Source organism: Saccopteryx bilineata, chromosome 4 (genome assembly GCF_036850765.1).
Source record: "Saccopteryx bilineata isolate mSacBil1 chromosome 4, mSacBil1_pri_phased_curated, whole genome shotgun sequence".
Lineage (NCBI taxonomy): Eukaryota > Metazoa > Chordata > Mammalia > Chiroptera > Emballonuridae > Saccopteryx > Saccopteryx bilineata.
In genome coordinates this window covers 42139835-42154655 of record NC_089493.1, presented here as the reverse complement: position 1 = coordinate 42154655, position 14821 = coordinate 42139835, and the positions used below count along the sequence as shown (strand labels likewise).

The 14821-nt window shown below is 38.4% G+C and overlaps 1 protein-coding gene and 1 pseudogene across 10 annotated transcripts in view; one reads left to right on the top strand and one right to left on the bottom strand.

The window, feature by feature from the left end:
• KIAA0586 (KIAA0586 ortholog) overlaps positions 1-14821 on the top strand; it is a 116021-nt gene that overhangs the window by 71354 nt on the left and 29846 nt on the right. For all 10 annotated transcript variants that reach the window (XM_066274253.1, XM_066274254.1, XM_066274252.1 and 7 more), the window contains 2 exons: positions 7392-7546; positions 13426-13534. In XM_066274253.1, the coding sequence (XP_066130350.1) occupies positions 7392-7546; positions 13426-13534 (264 nt within the window). The remainder of the gene's footprint in view (positions 1-7391; positions 7547-13425; positions 13535-14821) is intronic.
• Positions 4545-4644, bottom strand: LOC136336856 (small nucleolar RNA U3; annotated as a pseudogene).

The window sequence follows — 14821 nt, the reverse complement described above, 5'->3', positions numbered from 1 at the left end:
ATCTCAGTGCACTGGGATGAGGCTCTATTCACTGGACCACCCAACCAGGAGCCCAGTATATTTTTTAATAGTAGGTACAATGTGTTTGTTTAATTTAATTGGAAAAAGTAATAAGTAGTGTGTCATAACAAAGGTTGAGTATATAGATGAGGCAGTATAACAGAATGGCTAAGGATTTGTCCTCTTGGAATTTCAGATATCAGTTTGAATTCCAGCTTTGTGTAATTTGGGGCATATCACTTAATATCACTGAGCCCAAGTTTCTTCATCTATCAAATGGGATACTGTTAGTGTATTGTTTATCTATTGCTGTGTAATCGATTACCTCAAAGTTTAGCAGCTGAAGAGCAAACATTGTCTCACACAGTTGTGGGATTTGTGAATCTGGGAGTGGCTTAGCTGGGTGGTTCTCAGGATCTCTCTCAAGGTTGCAGTCAAGCTGTTGGCTGGGGCTGAGGTCACCAGAAAGCTTCAGTTGGGGTTGGAGAATCTATTTTCCAAGCTCACTCACGTGGTGGCTGAGAAGAGGCCTCAGTTCCTCACTAGGTGAACCTTCTATAGAGCTGCTTATGGCATAGCAGCTGGCTTGCCTCGAGCAGATGATCTGAGAGAAAGTGAGCAAACAAGATGGAAACTACAATGCCTTTTATAACCTAATCTCAGAAGTGACATGCTGCAGCTTATGCCACGTTCTAGCAATAGCACAGACCAATCCCACAATGACATAGTAGGGTACATAAATGTGTGAATACAGGAGCAGGGATCAGGGTATCTTGGAGGCTGATTACCATAAATAGTAGCCACATCGTAAAGTTTGAATGGTTGTAAGTGACAATGCATGTAAAACCATTAGCACAATGTCAGGCACATCGTGTTACTCTCTTTCATAATACCCTCAATATGTAAAAGTCACTTCTCAAGTGTATTTACTAGTATCAGAAACTGTCCACAGTTGCCTGAAACGAATGTGCCTATACAGAGTTAGCTGGTTTCAAGTATTTTGTTACATAATCGTTACTGTGGAAGAGTGAATCCTGAGTGTCATTTTTTCTGGCATGGCTTTTATACTGATTTTTAATAACTCTGCTTACAGAATCTCATCTGTTCTTACTTTGCCTCTCCCTTCCCCTGCTCATTTTCAGAGAGTCCTTTTTGCAAGCCATAGTCCTCCACCACTATTTCTAATTCTGAGGCTCTCAGGTTGTATTGAGTAACAAAAAGATGCATAATAAGCTTTGAAGTATTATGTTGGGAATCCTAAAATGCAAACTGTATTTTGGATAAATTATGAGGACTCCTTGATTTAGTATGAGTTATAGCTCTTTATTTACTCAGAAAACTTGTATCAAATACCTTCTGTATACCCAATAATACATTAGCACTATATTAGTCACTTGAGGTACAGATAGTAGATGTCTACTGTCAGGGATGTTTACCAACTATTATTGGACAAATTCAAGAAAGATAGCAGCAATTATAATATTGTGTGATTAGTACAATAAACACAGACAGCTGTGGGAGCACAGAGGAGGAACTCAGCCCATACATGACAGCTCAGGCAAGGTTTCCCACAAGAGCCAGTGTGAAATTGAATCTTAAAGGAATTAGCCAGATGGTGAACTATGATAAGCATGTTCCAGTTTGTTCATTTACTTATTCTTTCAGAAATATTCTTTGAGTGCTTGCTAGGCTCTAAGCACATTCTAGGTGCTAGGACTACAAAACCCGGTAAGGCTCTGCCCATAATGAGTTTTTTCTCTAATAGCAATAGATGAGAAGGCAAAAACATGCGATAAATTATTATAGTTATTGAGAAGAAGTCCATCTAGGATGGGGATAAAGGTGCATTGTATCTGTGGAGGGCAATCACGAAAGACCTTATGCACAAGTTGAGGCTTACCTGAAATGAGTTCTCAAAGGTGAATAGATGTTTACTGTGTACTAAGTGAGGAGGGACCTTTCAGGCAGAATATACAGCAAGGGAATAAAGTAGACAAATAGGAAGACTTAGGGAAATAAGAGTCTTTTTTTTTTCCAAGTGAGAGGAGGGGAGATAGAGACACAGACTCCCACAAGTGTTCCGTCTGGGATCCACCCGGCAATCCCTGTCTGGGGCGATGCTCTGCTCATTTGAGGTCACACTCAGAACCAAGTTATTTTTAGTGCCTGAAGCAGAGGCTCCATGGAGCCATCCTCAGAGCCCAGGACCAATGTGCTCAAACCAGTGAGCCATGGCTGTGGAAGGGGAAAAGAAAGAGAGAGAGAGAGAGAAAGAGAGAGAGAGAAAGAGAGAGAGAGAGTGAGTGAAAGAATGGGGAGGGACAGGGGTGGAGAAGCAGATGGCACTTCTCCTGTGTGCCCTGACTGGGAAAAAGACCTGTGATATCCAAACACTGGGCTTATGCTCTACCACTGAGCCAAATGGCCAGGGCCAAGAAATGTTTATCAATGAATTAGAGCTTAGGATGCAAGGAGATTGGAACAGTGAGCAGAAACCAGATCCTAAAAGCCTCTGAATGAGATATCAAGGAGTTTTTGGATTTACTCTTAAAATGGTCAGGATCCATTAGTGTACAAATTGGAAAATAATGCCACTCTTACTCTAGTCCCATGGAAAATTCAGTTTTGAACTTCAACCAATTTTGAATGTTTTATAATCTATGAAGGACTATATGTCAATTGGTGATATCATCATATTTGCTCCTTCTTTAACATGATCATCTGAGGTACAGTGTGATCGGTAGATTGGCGAGGATTGAGCCTGGAGGCAAGGAGCCTGATTAGACAGCTATTAAAGTAAACCTGGTGAGACACTGCTGAGCAGCAGGGTGGGTGTGGAAAGTGAGATATGAGTGACAGCTAAGGAGGAGAATGGACAATTCTAAGGAATCTCTGCATTTCTGGCTAGGATGATTGGATAGATGGTATTTTCATTCTCTAAGAGGAAATAGGAAGGACAAAATTAGGAAGATAGAATGAGTGCAGTGTTATACATGTGGAATTTTAAAAAACGATTTTATTTATTGACTTTGGAGAGAGGAGAGAGAGGGAAAGAGAAGGAGGAGCAGGAATCATCAGCTCGCAGCAGCTGCTTCTCTTATGTGCCTTGACTGGGCAAGCCTGGGGTTTTGAACTGAAGGACCTCAGCACTCCAGGTCAGTGCTTTGTCCACTGCACCAGCCCTGGGCGGGCTATGCATGTGGAATTTGAGGTGCCTTTGGATTTCATACAAGTGGGATAATATATTAAACATGCCAGATCCAGAGCTGCTGGCACTGGCAATTCCAAGTGCACTTAGTCTTCTCTGAAGGTCTCCCATGTGCTTTGTCATAACAGTAAGATTCTAGAAAGTAAAAACAGGGATTCAAGTTATGATGAACTAAATGTGACTTGAATAAAATACTTTAGGCCTCCTTCTTACAAAGGGTTAAGCTTACATTACATAGACACACACTCAGCAAGCATGCTTTTTAGAAGTGACACAGCAAATCCAGCATTTTTATGATTGCTGTCATGAGATCCTTTCCTGACCCCTTGTCACTGGTTTAGATACCCGTCATATGTGCTCTCTGTATAGTCCTCTGATGTCGCCGGCCTTATGTTGCTTTTATCACACTGCCTGTAATCTCACTCGAGGGTAGGGACTTTATCTCATTCACTGTCGTATCCCTGTCATCTAGCAGAGTATGTAGCACCTATTGCATAGTCAGTAAACATATGTTAAATGATAGGGTGTTATGTAAGTTGAAGGTTATTATGTAGTTTTAATGCTTTGGGGAAGATGTTTGAGTGTTTATATTCTGGGTTTCTGCATTTTTTTCTTATATCAAAATTTACCTTGAATCCTTTGTTATTTTTTTTCTTTATACCCATACATTATCCACACATAATTTTACGTAAAAACGAAGTGTGATTCTTATGGAATTATTTCCCAGGAGTAGTTACTATTTTAATTTTAAAATAGCTATGCCTAGCTGGCTATGTTAAAAGTTTAGACCAGTTTATTTGTATCGGTGATTTATTAGCCCTTTTCCCTGCATCTCTCCAGAAATTATGTTTTTAGTCTTTTTATTTTTGTCACTTGAAATATAAACATAATATCTGACTACTGGTGAGTTTGTGTTTTTTCATGTTTCTTGGCCGTTTGGATTTGCTCTTCTATGAATTACCTACTTAAGGTCTTTCCCCATCTGTTAGATTCTAAATTTTTCTTGTAACTTTGCTATATTTTAAATGTTTGTCATTTGTAATACAGATTCCTTTTTCCAAATTTATACTTTGTTCATTGACATTATTTTTTATATTTCTTTGCCATGTAATTAAAAAAACTTTATATAGTTATTTCTCTTTTATATTTTTTGTTTTTGTGGCTTGGTTAGGTTTCCACTAACACTATGCCTATGGTCTTCTAGACTTTTGTGTGTGTGCGCAAAATTTCCATTACTTAATGTATATTTACATTTAAGTCTATCTGGAATTCTTTTTGCAAATGGTATAAGGCAGAAGTTCAATTTGATTTTCTTCCAGATAAACAGACACTTACATCAGCAGCAATTATTATGTAAGCTTTTTCCTACTGAGTGGAAATAGTAACCAATTTTTATATTAACAAACTATAGAAATGATCCCTGAAAGTATAGTCTTCCAATTTTTATATTAAATGTCCATAGATGTAGGAATATTTTTATGGATTCTTTTATTTATCTATATTTAAATATTCTTTATTTATTTATTTTTAATCAAGTGAGAGGCAGGGAGTTGGAGAGTCAGACTCCCACATGCACCCCAACCTGGCTGATGTTCTGCCCATCTGGGACTACTGCTCTATTGCATGGCAACCGAGCTATTTTAGTGCCTGAAGTGAGACCATGGAGCTATTCTCAGCATCCGGTGCCAACTTGTTCATTTGGGCCATGACTGTAGGAGTGGGGAATAAATAGAGAGGGAGAAAGAGAAGGGGGAGGCTGGGGGGTGGAGAAGCAGATGGTTGCTTTTCCTGTGTGCCTTGACTGGGAATTGAACCTGGGACTTCCATACAACCGGCTAAGACTCTACTGCCTAGCCAACCAGCTGAGGCCTGGATTCTTTTTTAGATCTAAAATATTTTTTATGATCCTAAATATATTCCACTATTGAGTCTTTCTGGCACATTCTGTTACTTGAGGGCAGGGCAAGATTCCCTTTTAAAAATAATTTTTATACTTTTTTTGGCAATTCTCAGGCATTTATTCTTCCATATAAACTCTAAATTATTTAAATTAAAAGTCACCATGCATGACCAGGCAGTGGTGCAGTGGATGGATTGTCAACTTGGGATGCAGAGGACCCAGGTTTGAAACCCTAGGTCTCCGGGTTGAGCACAGGGTCACTGGCTTGAGTGTGGATCATAGACATGACCCAGTGGTCACTGGCTTAAGGCCCAAGGTCACTGGCTTGAAACCCAAGGTCGCTGGCCTGAGCCCAAGTTTGCTAGCTTGAGCAAAGGGTCACTCACTCTGCTGGAGCGCCCTGGTCAAGGCACATATAAGAAAGCAATCAATGAACAACTAAGGAGCCACAACGAGGAATTGATGCTTCTCATCTCTCTCCCTTCCTGTCTGTCTGTCCCTATCTGTCCCTTGCTCTGTCTCTGTCTCACAAAAAAAAATAAAATAAAAAATTACCCTAATTGGAATTGTACTAATTTGTTAGTATTGGGAGAATTGACATTTTTATGGTATAGTTTACTATTTGTTCAGATCTTCTTTTGTGTTCTTGTATAACATTTCATAATTTTCTTCATATGGATTCTAAAGCTTTTAGATAATTTTATTCTTATAGTCTGGTCACTATAGTAAAGGATTATTTTTCCATTTTTATGTGTATATTGCTATAATACAGTTTAGAGAAAAATCTATTTCTATTTTTTTATTTAGTATCCAGTTACATTACCAAATTCTGTTATTAATTGTAATAAAGTTTTTTTTCCTCACTAGAGTCTCTCGGGTTTTCTAGGTTATGACCATATGATCAGCATAAAGTATTTTTTTGTTTTTATTGTTTGTGAGAGATAGACAGACAGAAAGGGAGAGAGACAAGAAGCATCAACTCATAGTTGCGACACTTTAGTTGTTCATGGATTGCTTCTCATACATGCCTTGACTGGGAGACTTAAGCCAAGCCAGTGACCCTTTGCTTAAGCCAATGACCTTGTACTTCAAGCCACCAACCATGGCATCATGTCGATGATCCCACACTCAAGCCAGCAACCTCTCGCTCAAGCTGGTGAGCCTGCTTTCCAGCCAGTGACCTCAGGGTTTCAAACCTTGGATCTCAGTATCCAAGGTAGACACTCTATCCATTGCGCCACCACCAGTCAGGCAGCGTTCATAATCTCTTCTTTTTTAACATTATATATGCTAGTTTTTTATCTTTTTATAAATCTTTAAAATTGATTTTAGAGAGAAGAAACAGGGAGAGAGAGAGAGGGAGGAGAGTGAGGAGCATTAACTCATAGTGGTTCATTGTTTGCTTCTCATAGGTGCCTCAACAGGGTGGGGCAGGTCAAGCTGCACCAATGACCCCCTGCTCAAAACGGTGACCTTGGGCTTCCGGTCAGCAACCTCTCTCTCTCTTTCTCCCTCTCTTTCTAAAAATCAGTAAATAAAAAAAAAATTTTAATGTGTAATAAAGAATAGTGACTAGGAGATGGCAGATAAGGATTTTAATCTCTTTGTACCTTTTATTAGCTCTGATTTTTGAACAGATAACTTTCCTGAGTCTTAGCTTTGTCAGTGAAAGACAATTGTAATACTATCTGACCTTCCTACCTTGCAGAATGATTTTGAGATTCAAATGAAATGAGATAATGTACATGAAAGTGCTTAGAATATAAAGTGTAATATAAATGCACAGTGTCATTATTATTAGGTAAATAGTGTCCCTTATTGCTCTTACTTTTTTCTTTTTATTAATTTGATCGAAATGCCATTTGGATAAGGAAAAGAGTAACTTGATCATGTAAAGAAAAATATATATAGAACAGAATTAAGGAATTTCTAGCCAGGAATGTGCCCCTTGCTTTAAAACTGCATTCTAGATAGAAAATATTGTATTAACTCTTACTGATAGAGAAGGTAAGCTTGGTGTTAGGAGTTGGTGTGTAGGAATGGGGATTAGGTGTAGACTGCATAAGTGGAACCTCAGAATACAGATTTGTTTGAAAAGAGACACTTTTTGCATTCTCTATGAGCCATGGTTTTAATTGCAATGAAGGCTTGGTACCAGATGTTTGGTTTCTATTTCTGATTCAGCAGGTAAGAAATATTGATTATTTTATGCAATTATTTATTTCCTGTCTAAGAGAAATTAATCTATTTGCTTTAACTTTTTGTTTACATATTTGATAACAGGTGATAGTTATGAAGATTCATGTGCTAGTCACGGTCCATTGAGTTTGAAAGAATTGGAATTACAGCCAGCTTCTCATTTTGCTCTTCGCACAACACCTCTGACAGCACAAGAAAATGATGTGAAATTATCGGTAGCAGCTGAAGATTTTCCTCAGGTACCCAATCAAAAGCACTTGCCCTGTATTTAAAATGAGGATGGTAACAATCTTGCCTTAGCCTGATACACTCTAAAGAGCATGGTCTGGATTTGGGTAACATCTAGTCACATCCTTTATTTATTTATTCAAGTCTGGAGATAAATCTGAGTTTGTTTCATTTCTAGCTGCCACCTTGAAAATATTACTTAGCCGTTTTCTTAGCCTTAACTCCCTCGTTTTTAAATTAAAGATTAAACATAATGTATAAAACATTCCTGTTACCTAGTTGGGTAGCTATGACCATTCAGACCTCTGTATCCCCATGCAATATCTAACTCAATAATTTTATACATAGTAGGTACTCAATAGATGGGATTTTTTTTATATTAAAATTTGCAAAATGTGTTACCATGAAAGATAAGAAATTTCTGTCTTCTAGAGTTTTAGCCAGTGGTCCATGCAGTCTTAAATACTGAAAAAATAGGATAATTCTTCTACGAGAGGGAAAAGATGCTTCTGTTATTTACTACAGTTTTGTATCTATGTAATAGCGATGGCTTTCTCTGTGGGTTAATTTACTCAGCAAATATTCATTGCATGGTATTGTGTAGTATTGCCTGGTGTTGAAGATGAAAGCCAAAAATATGTAAAATAAAGATTGGTTATAGAACACACAATTATGTAGGGCTCAGTATTAATAACCAGTGATCAAGAAAAGTTTGGAAAAACTAGTTACTAATGAATAAATATCTGTTAATAACTTTTGTATAAAACAAAAATTGCTTTTGACCTTGGGTTAGGCAAAAATGACACCAGAAGCACTATCCATGAAAGAAAAAATAAATTGATCTTTTCAAAAATAAGAATTGCTCTTCAATACACACTGTTAAGAGATGATTAGACCAACCACACAGATCAGGAGAAAACACTTGCAAATCACTCATCTTATAAAAGGCTTGTATCCAGAATACATGAGGAACAGAATTCAATATTAAAAAAATAAACAATCTAATTAAAAGTAGATAAAGTATTTGGACAGATATTTTACCCAAAGAAGGTATACTGATGGAAAGTAAGCACATAAAATGAATCTCAACATCATTAATCATTAGGAAAAGGCTAACACCACAAAGAAATAATAATGACTTTTGAAATTTAAATTTTCAATTCTAGTTTACATTCAGTGTTATTTTTTATTTATTTTTTATTTTTGTATTTTTCTGAAGCTGGAAACGGGGAGAGACAGTCAGACAGACTCCCGCATGCGCCCGACCGGGATCCACCCGGCACACCCACCAGGGGCGACGCTCTGCCCACCAGGGGGCGATGCTCTGCCCCTCCGGGGCGTCGCTCTGCCGCAACCAGAGCCACTCTAGCGCCTGGGGCAGAGGCCAAGGAGCCATCCCCAGTGCCCGGGCCATCTTTGCTCCAATGGAGCCTTGGCTGCGGGAGGGGAAGAGAGAGACAGAGAGGAAGGAGAGGGGGAGGGGTGGAGAAGCAGATGGGCGCTTCTCCTGTGTGCCCTGGCCGGGAATCGAACCCGGGACCTCTGCACGCCAGGCTGATGCTCTACCACTGAAACAACCGGCCAGGGCCATTCAGTGTTATTTTGTAATAGTTTTAGGTGTACAGAATAGTGGTTAGACAATCATATACTTTGCAAAGTATTCCTCCCAGTATTTCCAGTCCCACCTGGCACCATACATAGTTATTTCAATATTATTGACTTTATTCCTTATGCTGTACTTGACATCTTTGTTACTATTTTCTTTTCTTTTCTTTTCTTTTTTGTATTTTTCTGAAGCTGGAAACGGGGAGGCAGTCAGATAGACTCCCGCATGCGCCTGACCGGGATCCACCTGGCACGCCCACCAGGGGGCGATGCTCTGCCCATCTGGGGCGTCGCTCTGTCGTGACCAGAGCCACTCTAGCGCCTGGGTCAGAGGCCAAGGAGCCATCCCCAGCACCCGGGCCATCTTTGCTCCAATGGAGCCTCGGCTGCGGGAGGGGAAGAGAGAGACAGAGAGGAAGGAGAGGAGGAGGGGTGGAGAAGCAGATGGACGCTTCTCCTGTGTGCCCTGGCCGGGAATCGAACCCGGGACTTCACGCCAGGCCGACGCTCTACCACTGAGCCAACCGGCCAGGGCCGGTTACTATTTTCAAACTACCGATTTGTACTTCTTAATCTGTTCCTTTTCATCCAGTCCCCCAACCCCACCACGCTCCACCCTGACAACACCAGTCTATTTGAGTCTGTTTCTGTTTTGTTTGTTCATTTATTTTGCTGTTTAGATTTCACTTTTAAATGAAATCATATGGTATTTATCTTTCTCTGACTGATTCATTTCACATAGTATAGTGCTCTCTAGGTCCATCCATGCATCACAAATGGTAGGATTTCATTCTTTTTGTGGCCAAGTAATATTCTATTATAAGTAATATTCTAATATATATATATATGTGGTACATATATATATATATGTACCACAACTTTTTTATTTAAGAGAGAGGAATGGAGGGGAGAAAGGAGAAAGAGAATCATCAACTCGTTCCACCTTGTTGTGCACCCATCAATTATGTCTCATATGTGCCCTGACCAGGGCTCAAATGGGCACCCTTGGGATCAAGCAGGTGCCCTCAGGGAAATGAGCTGGTGACCCCAGGATCTGTAAACCCAGGATGGAACTGGTGACCTGGTTCCATCCAATGACCTCTGTTCTCTGGGATGAAGCTCTATCCACTGTGGCTCCAGTCAGTGCTGTACCACAACTTTTTCATCTGTTCATCTATTGATAAGCTCTTGGGTTGCTTCCAAATCTTGCCTATTGTGAAAAACACTGCAGTGAACCTGGGGGTGCATATATTCTTTTGAATTAGTGTTCTGAGTTTTTTTGGATATATACCTAGAAGTAGAATTGCTGGGTTATAAGGCAGTTCCATTTTTAATATTTGGAGGAACCTTCATACTATTTTCCATAGTAGCTGCACCAATCTGCATTTCCACCAGCAGTGCACAAGGGTTCTCTTTTCTCAATATTCTTGTCAACACTTATTTGTTGATTTATTGCTGATAGCCATGCTGACAGGTGTGAGCTGATAGCTTATTGTGGTTTTAATTTGTGCTTTTGATGATTAGTGATGTTTAGCATCTTTTCCTATATCTATTGGTCATATCTATTCAGGTCCTTTGCCCATTTTTTAATTGTACTTTTATTTTGTTACTGAGTTATATGAGTTCTTTATAAATTTTGGATATTAACTCTTTATTACATGTATTATTAGTAAATGTCTTCTTCCATTCAGTAAGTTGTCTCACAAAGAACTGCTGTTACTTACCCATTAGAATATCTAAAAATACTGACATGACAAGTATTGGCAAGGATGTAGGGTAACAGCTTTCTTAAACTGGTGGTTGGGAATATGAAATGATTCAACCACTTTAGAAAACAGTTTGGCAATTTCTTTAAAAAGTGAAATATACACATGCTATATGGCCCAGACATTTCATTTTTTGGGTACTTACCCAAGAGAATCTAAAACATATATCTGCCTGGCCTATGATGGTGGGTGGATACAGGATTAGTCTAGAATGCCGAGGTCACCAGTTTGAAAGCCTGGGCTTGCCCGGTCAAGGCACATACGACAAGCAACCAATGAACAACTAAAGTGAAGTGACTATGCGTTGATGCCTTTCATTCCCCCTACCTCTTCCTCTATAAAATCAATAAATAGCCCTGGCTGGTAGGCTCAGTGGTAGAGTGTTGGCCCAGCATGTGGAAGTCCTGGGTTCCATTCCTGATCAGGGCACACAGGAGAAGTGACCATCTGTTTCCCCGCTGCTCCCCCCCTTCTCCTCCCACAATCATGGCTCTAATGGTTCAAGCAAACTTGACTCTGGGAGCTGAGGATGGCTCCATGGCCTTGCTTCAGGTGCTAGAATAGCTCAGTTGCCTAGCAACAGAGCAGCGACCCAGATGGGCAGAACATCTCCTGGTAGGGGGCTTGCTGGGTAGATCCCAGTCAGGGTGCACACAGGAGTCTGTCTCTGCCTCCCACTTAATTTTAAAAAATCGATAAAATCTTTAAAGCATATGTCTACACAAAGACTTGTACATGAATATTTATAACAACTTTACTAGTAGTAGCCCCAAACTGGAAACAATATAAATGTGCATCAGTTGGTGAATATACAAATGGTGGTATATCTATTCAATGGGATACTTCTCAGCAATAAAAAGGCATGGACTACTGAACCATATACTAACATGGATAATTCTCACAAAAGTTATCTTGAGGGAAAGAAGCCAGACCCCCTCTCCAAATATGCATACTCTGTGATTTGATTTACATAAAATCTTAGAAAATGCAAACTAATCATTAGTAATAGCAGGGAGTACGAAAGGATATGAGATTCCACTTTTGATATTCATGGATATATTCATTATATTATCTTGATTGTGGTGATTGTTTCATGGGTATGTATACACATGCCAAAATTTAGCAAGTTATATATGTTTAAGTATGTGAAGGTTATTGTCTATCCATTATACCCAATAAAACTATTTAAAAAAATAAAAGAATGATTGCTTTCCTTTTGTTGTTGGCCTACTTAAAAATAAAACTATGAAATGTTACCAGAAGAATGGGCCTCAAAAAATTCATTTGTTAGATTTCTTTAATAGAAAAAGTCTTGCTAGTAATAATAATAGCAGAGCTACAAGTGCTTACTCCGCCAAATGCTGTTCTAAGTTCTTTACATATTTAACTCATTTAATCCTTATAACAACCTAATGAGATAGTTATTATTATGCTCATTTTGTGAATGAGGAAATTGACGTGTGAGGGATTAATAACTTGTCCAAGGTCAAAGCTAGAAAATGATAGCCAGGTTTGAACATAAGCAGTTTAGCTCCACAATACTCAGCTCTTAATCACTGTAGTTAAGGAAGGGAGCCAATAGGGATGTTCTAAGTTGAAGCAGCCAGAGATAATCATTGTATCTATCTTAGAAAGATACACCAAAATAGTATTTCATTCAAGGCAGAAACCTACATGACTAATGGCTCTAACCTAGAAGACCAGAATTAAAGCCTGTTACTACTGCAGCCTGAAGTTACTCACTTTTGTCTGTAGTTAGATAGGTTCCTGCCAGAGCTGGGATGGTTGCAATTGAGTCCATGTGGACAGGTGTTTCAGATTCTTCTCTGCTTGTACTTGTTGATAAGAGTCTAGAGATATCTTTTTAAGTTCCTGTCAAAATCCATCTGATGGCTGTTGTCAGGGACTCACATATAATTAGGCTCATAAAATAGGAAAGGGAAGAAAGAAAATGGCCGTTATCACACTTTGTGATGTGAGATTGTGAAGGGATTTGTGACTGCTATAAATTTCAAATTTGGTTGGGTTATTGGTAAGGAGGAGAGATGATGGGGTTTATGGTGTAGTATACAGTTTTTGAATGGTAGTGGAGGATAACAATACCTCTTACACTCGAGAATTAAATGATGTTACTTTATATAAAAGCTCTTTGAAATTTGCAGAGAAGTATGCAAATTTTCATTTTATGCAAAAATAGTTATATAGGAGAGTTTACAGCTCTCCAAATTTTTATCCTGTCTAAGCCCACCATGTATATGTGTCTAAAAGAGTTTGATTTATAAGTAGCTCTCACTTTTCTCATAAAAATAGAAGTGATTTGGATATTTCAAATCTGTGTATATTATCCAGATCATTTTTAAAGATTTTATTTGCAATATCTTTTCTTTAATAACATTTGGCATTTAGAAGGCATGTGTAATATTCAATTTTATATAATAAACTCCTAAGTAATTTAATTGCTCAAATTATTTTAAAGTAACTTTAAAAATAACACTGTGACTTCATCTTGAATTCTTTAGGACCAACAAAAGCAAGACCAAGAAGTTAAGCAAGCTGAACACAAGCCAACACAAAGTCATATAATACGAGTAAGAAATAAACCTGATACTTCACTTTCAGAGCAACAGGGTAAGATTCATTTGCTTCTAATAATATAATAAGTTTGATACTTGTCTTGATATTGCTATATCATGAGAATTCTTTACTTTAATATACATCTTTAGATTTTCTTTTTGCTTTTTCTCATTTAGTCTTTTGGGATAAAGAATTCGGCATCACATTTGATGATGTATTTGTTAGTTCTTTTTACAGTTAAAGTCTATTTCTTTCTTTTTTTTTTTTGTGGCAGAGAGAGAGAGAGAGGGACAGATAGGGACAGACAGACAAGAAGGGAGAGAGATGAGAAGCATCAATTCTTCGTTGCAGCACCTTAGTTGTTCATTGATTGCTTTTTCATATGTGCCTTGACTGGGGGGCTACAGCAGACCAAGTGACCCCTTGCTCAAGCCAACGACCTTGGGCTCAAGCTGGTGAGTCTTGCTCAAACCAGATGAATCCATACTCAATCTGGCGACCTTAGGGTTTAGAACCTGGGTCCTTCACGTCCCAGTCCACCGCTCCATCCACTGTACCACTGCCTGGTTAGGCTATTTCTAATGGATTTTAGAAACTCTCAGGTAGTGTTTTTTCTTTAATCTTACTTTTTTGGTTCTCGTACAACTGAAAGTCTGACTTCTATCTATATATAGGTCTATCTATCATAGTTGTGTGTTTTAAAGTATAATATGATAATGGTGGGGGTATGACTGTGAAGGTGTCTTCCTGTTGTGTGGTGATGTTGACCACGTACAATTTAAAAACCAAAGTATTCTCATGTTACATGCTATCACATGGATGAATTTCTCTATACTGTTGTTTACCTGAACTGAGTGGTTGAACTTTATAATCTGCATCACAGCATTTTGATGTTGTCTTTATGTTTCTGCAAGGTGTTGGCTTTTTGTTTCCCTTCTTGCATCTTAGTCATTTAAATTTTATATAACCTAGATTCTGAAATTTGGCAGTAGAAATTAGGATGTCTAATGTTTAAAACTTTCTATTCACAATCCAAGAGGAAGTTTAGAAATATTTTAAAGTGGCATGTTTTTCTTTGTTTTTATAGTTGTGTTTTGTAAACTTGTATATTGAGAACCTATATAATTGCAAATATAAACTGTGCTTTGGCATTTGGGGGAGGCCCTAAACTAGGAAGCACCAAGATATTTGTTAAGATCCTGCTATATGAGGTTTAGATTTTTGCTTTTGCATTTGTTTTATGTTACTCTTTTGCTCCAACTTATCAGAACTTTGTACTCCCAACTACTTTTCTAACCTAACCTTAGTGTAGTAGTGTTAATATTGTATTGTACAATATTT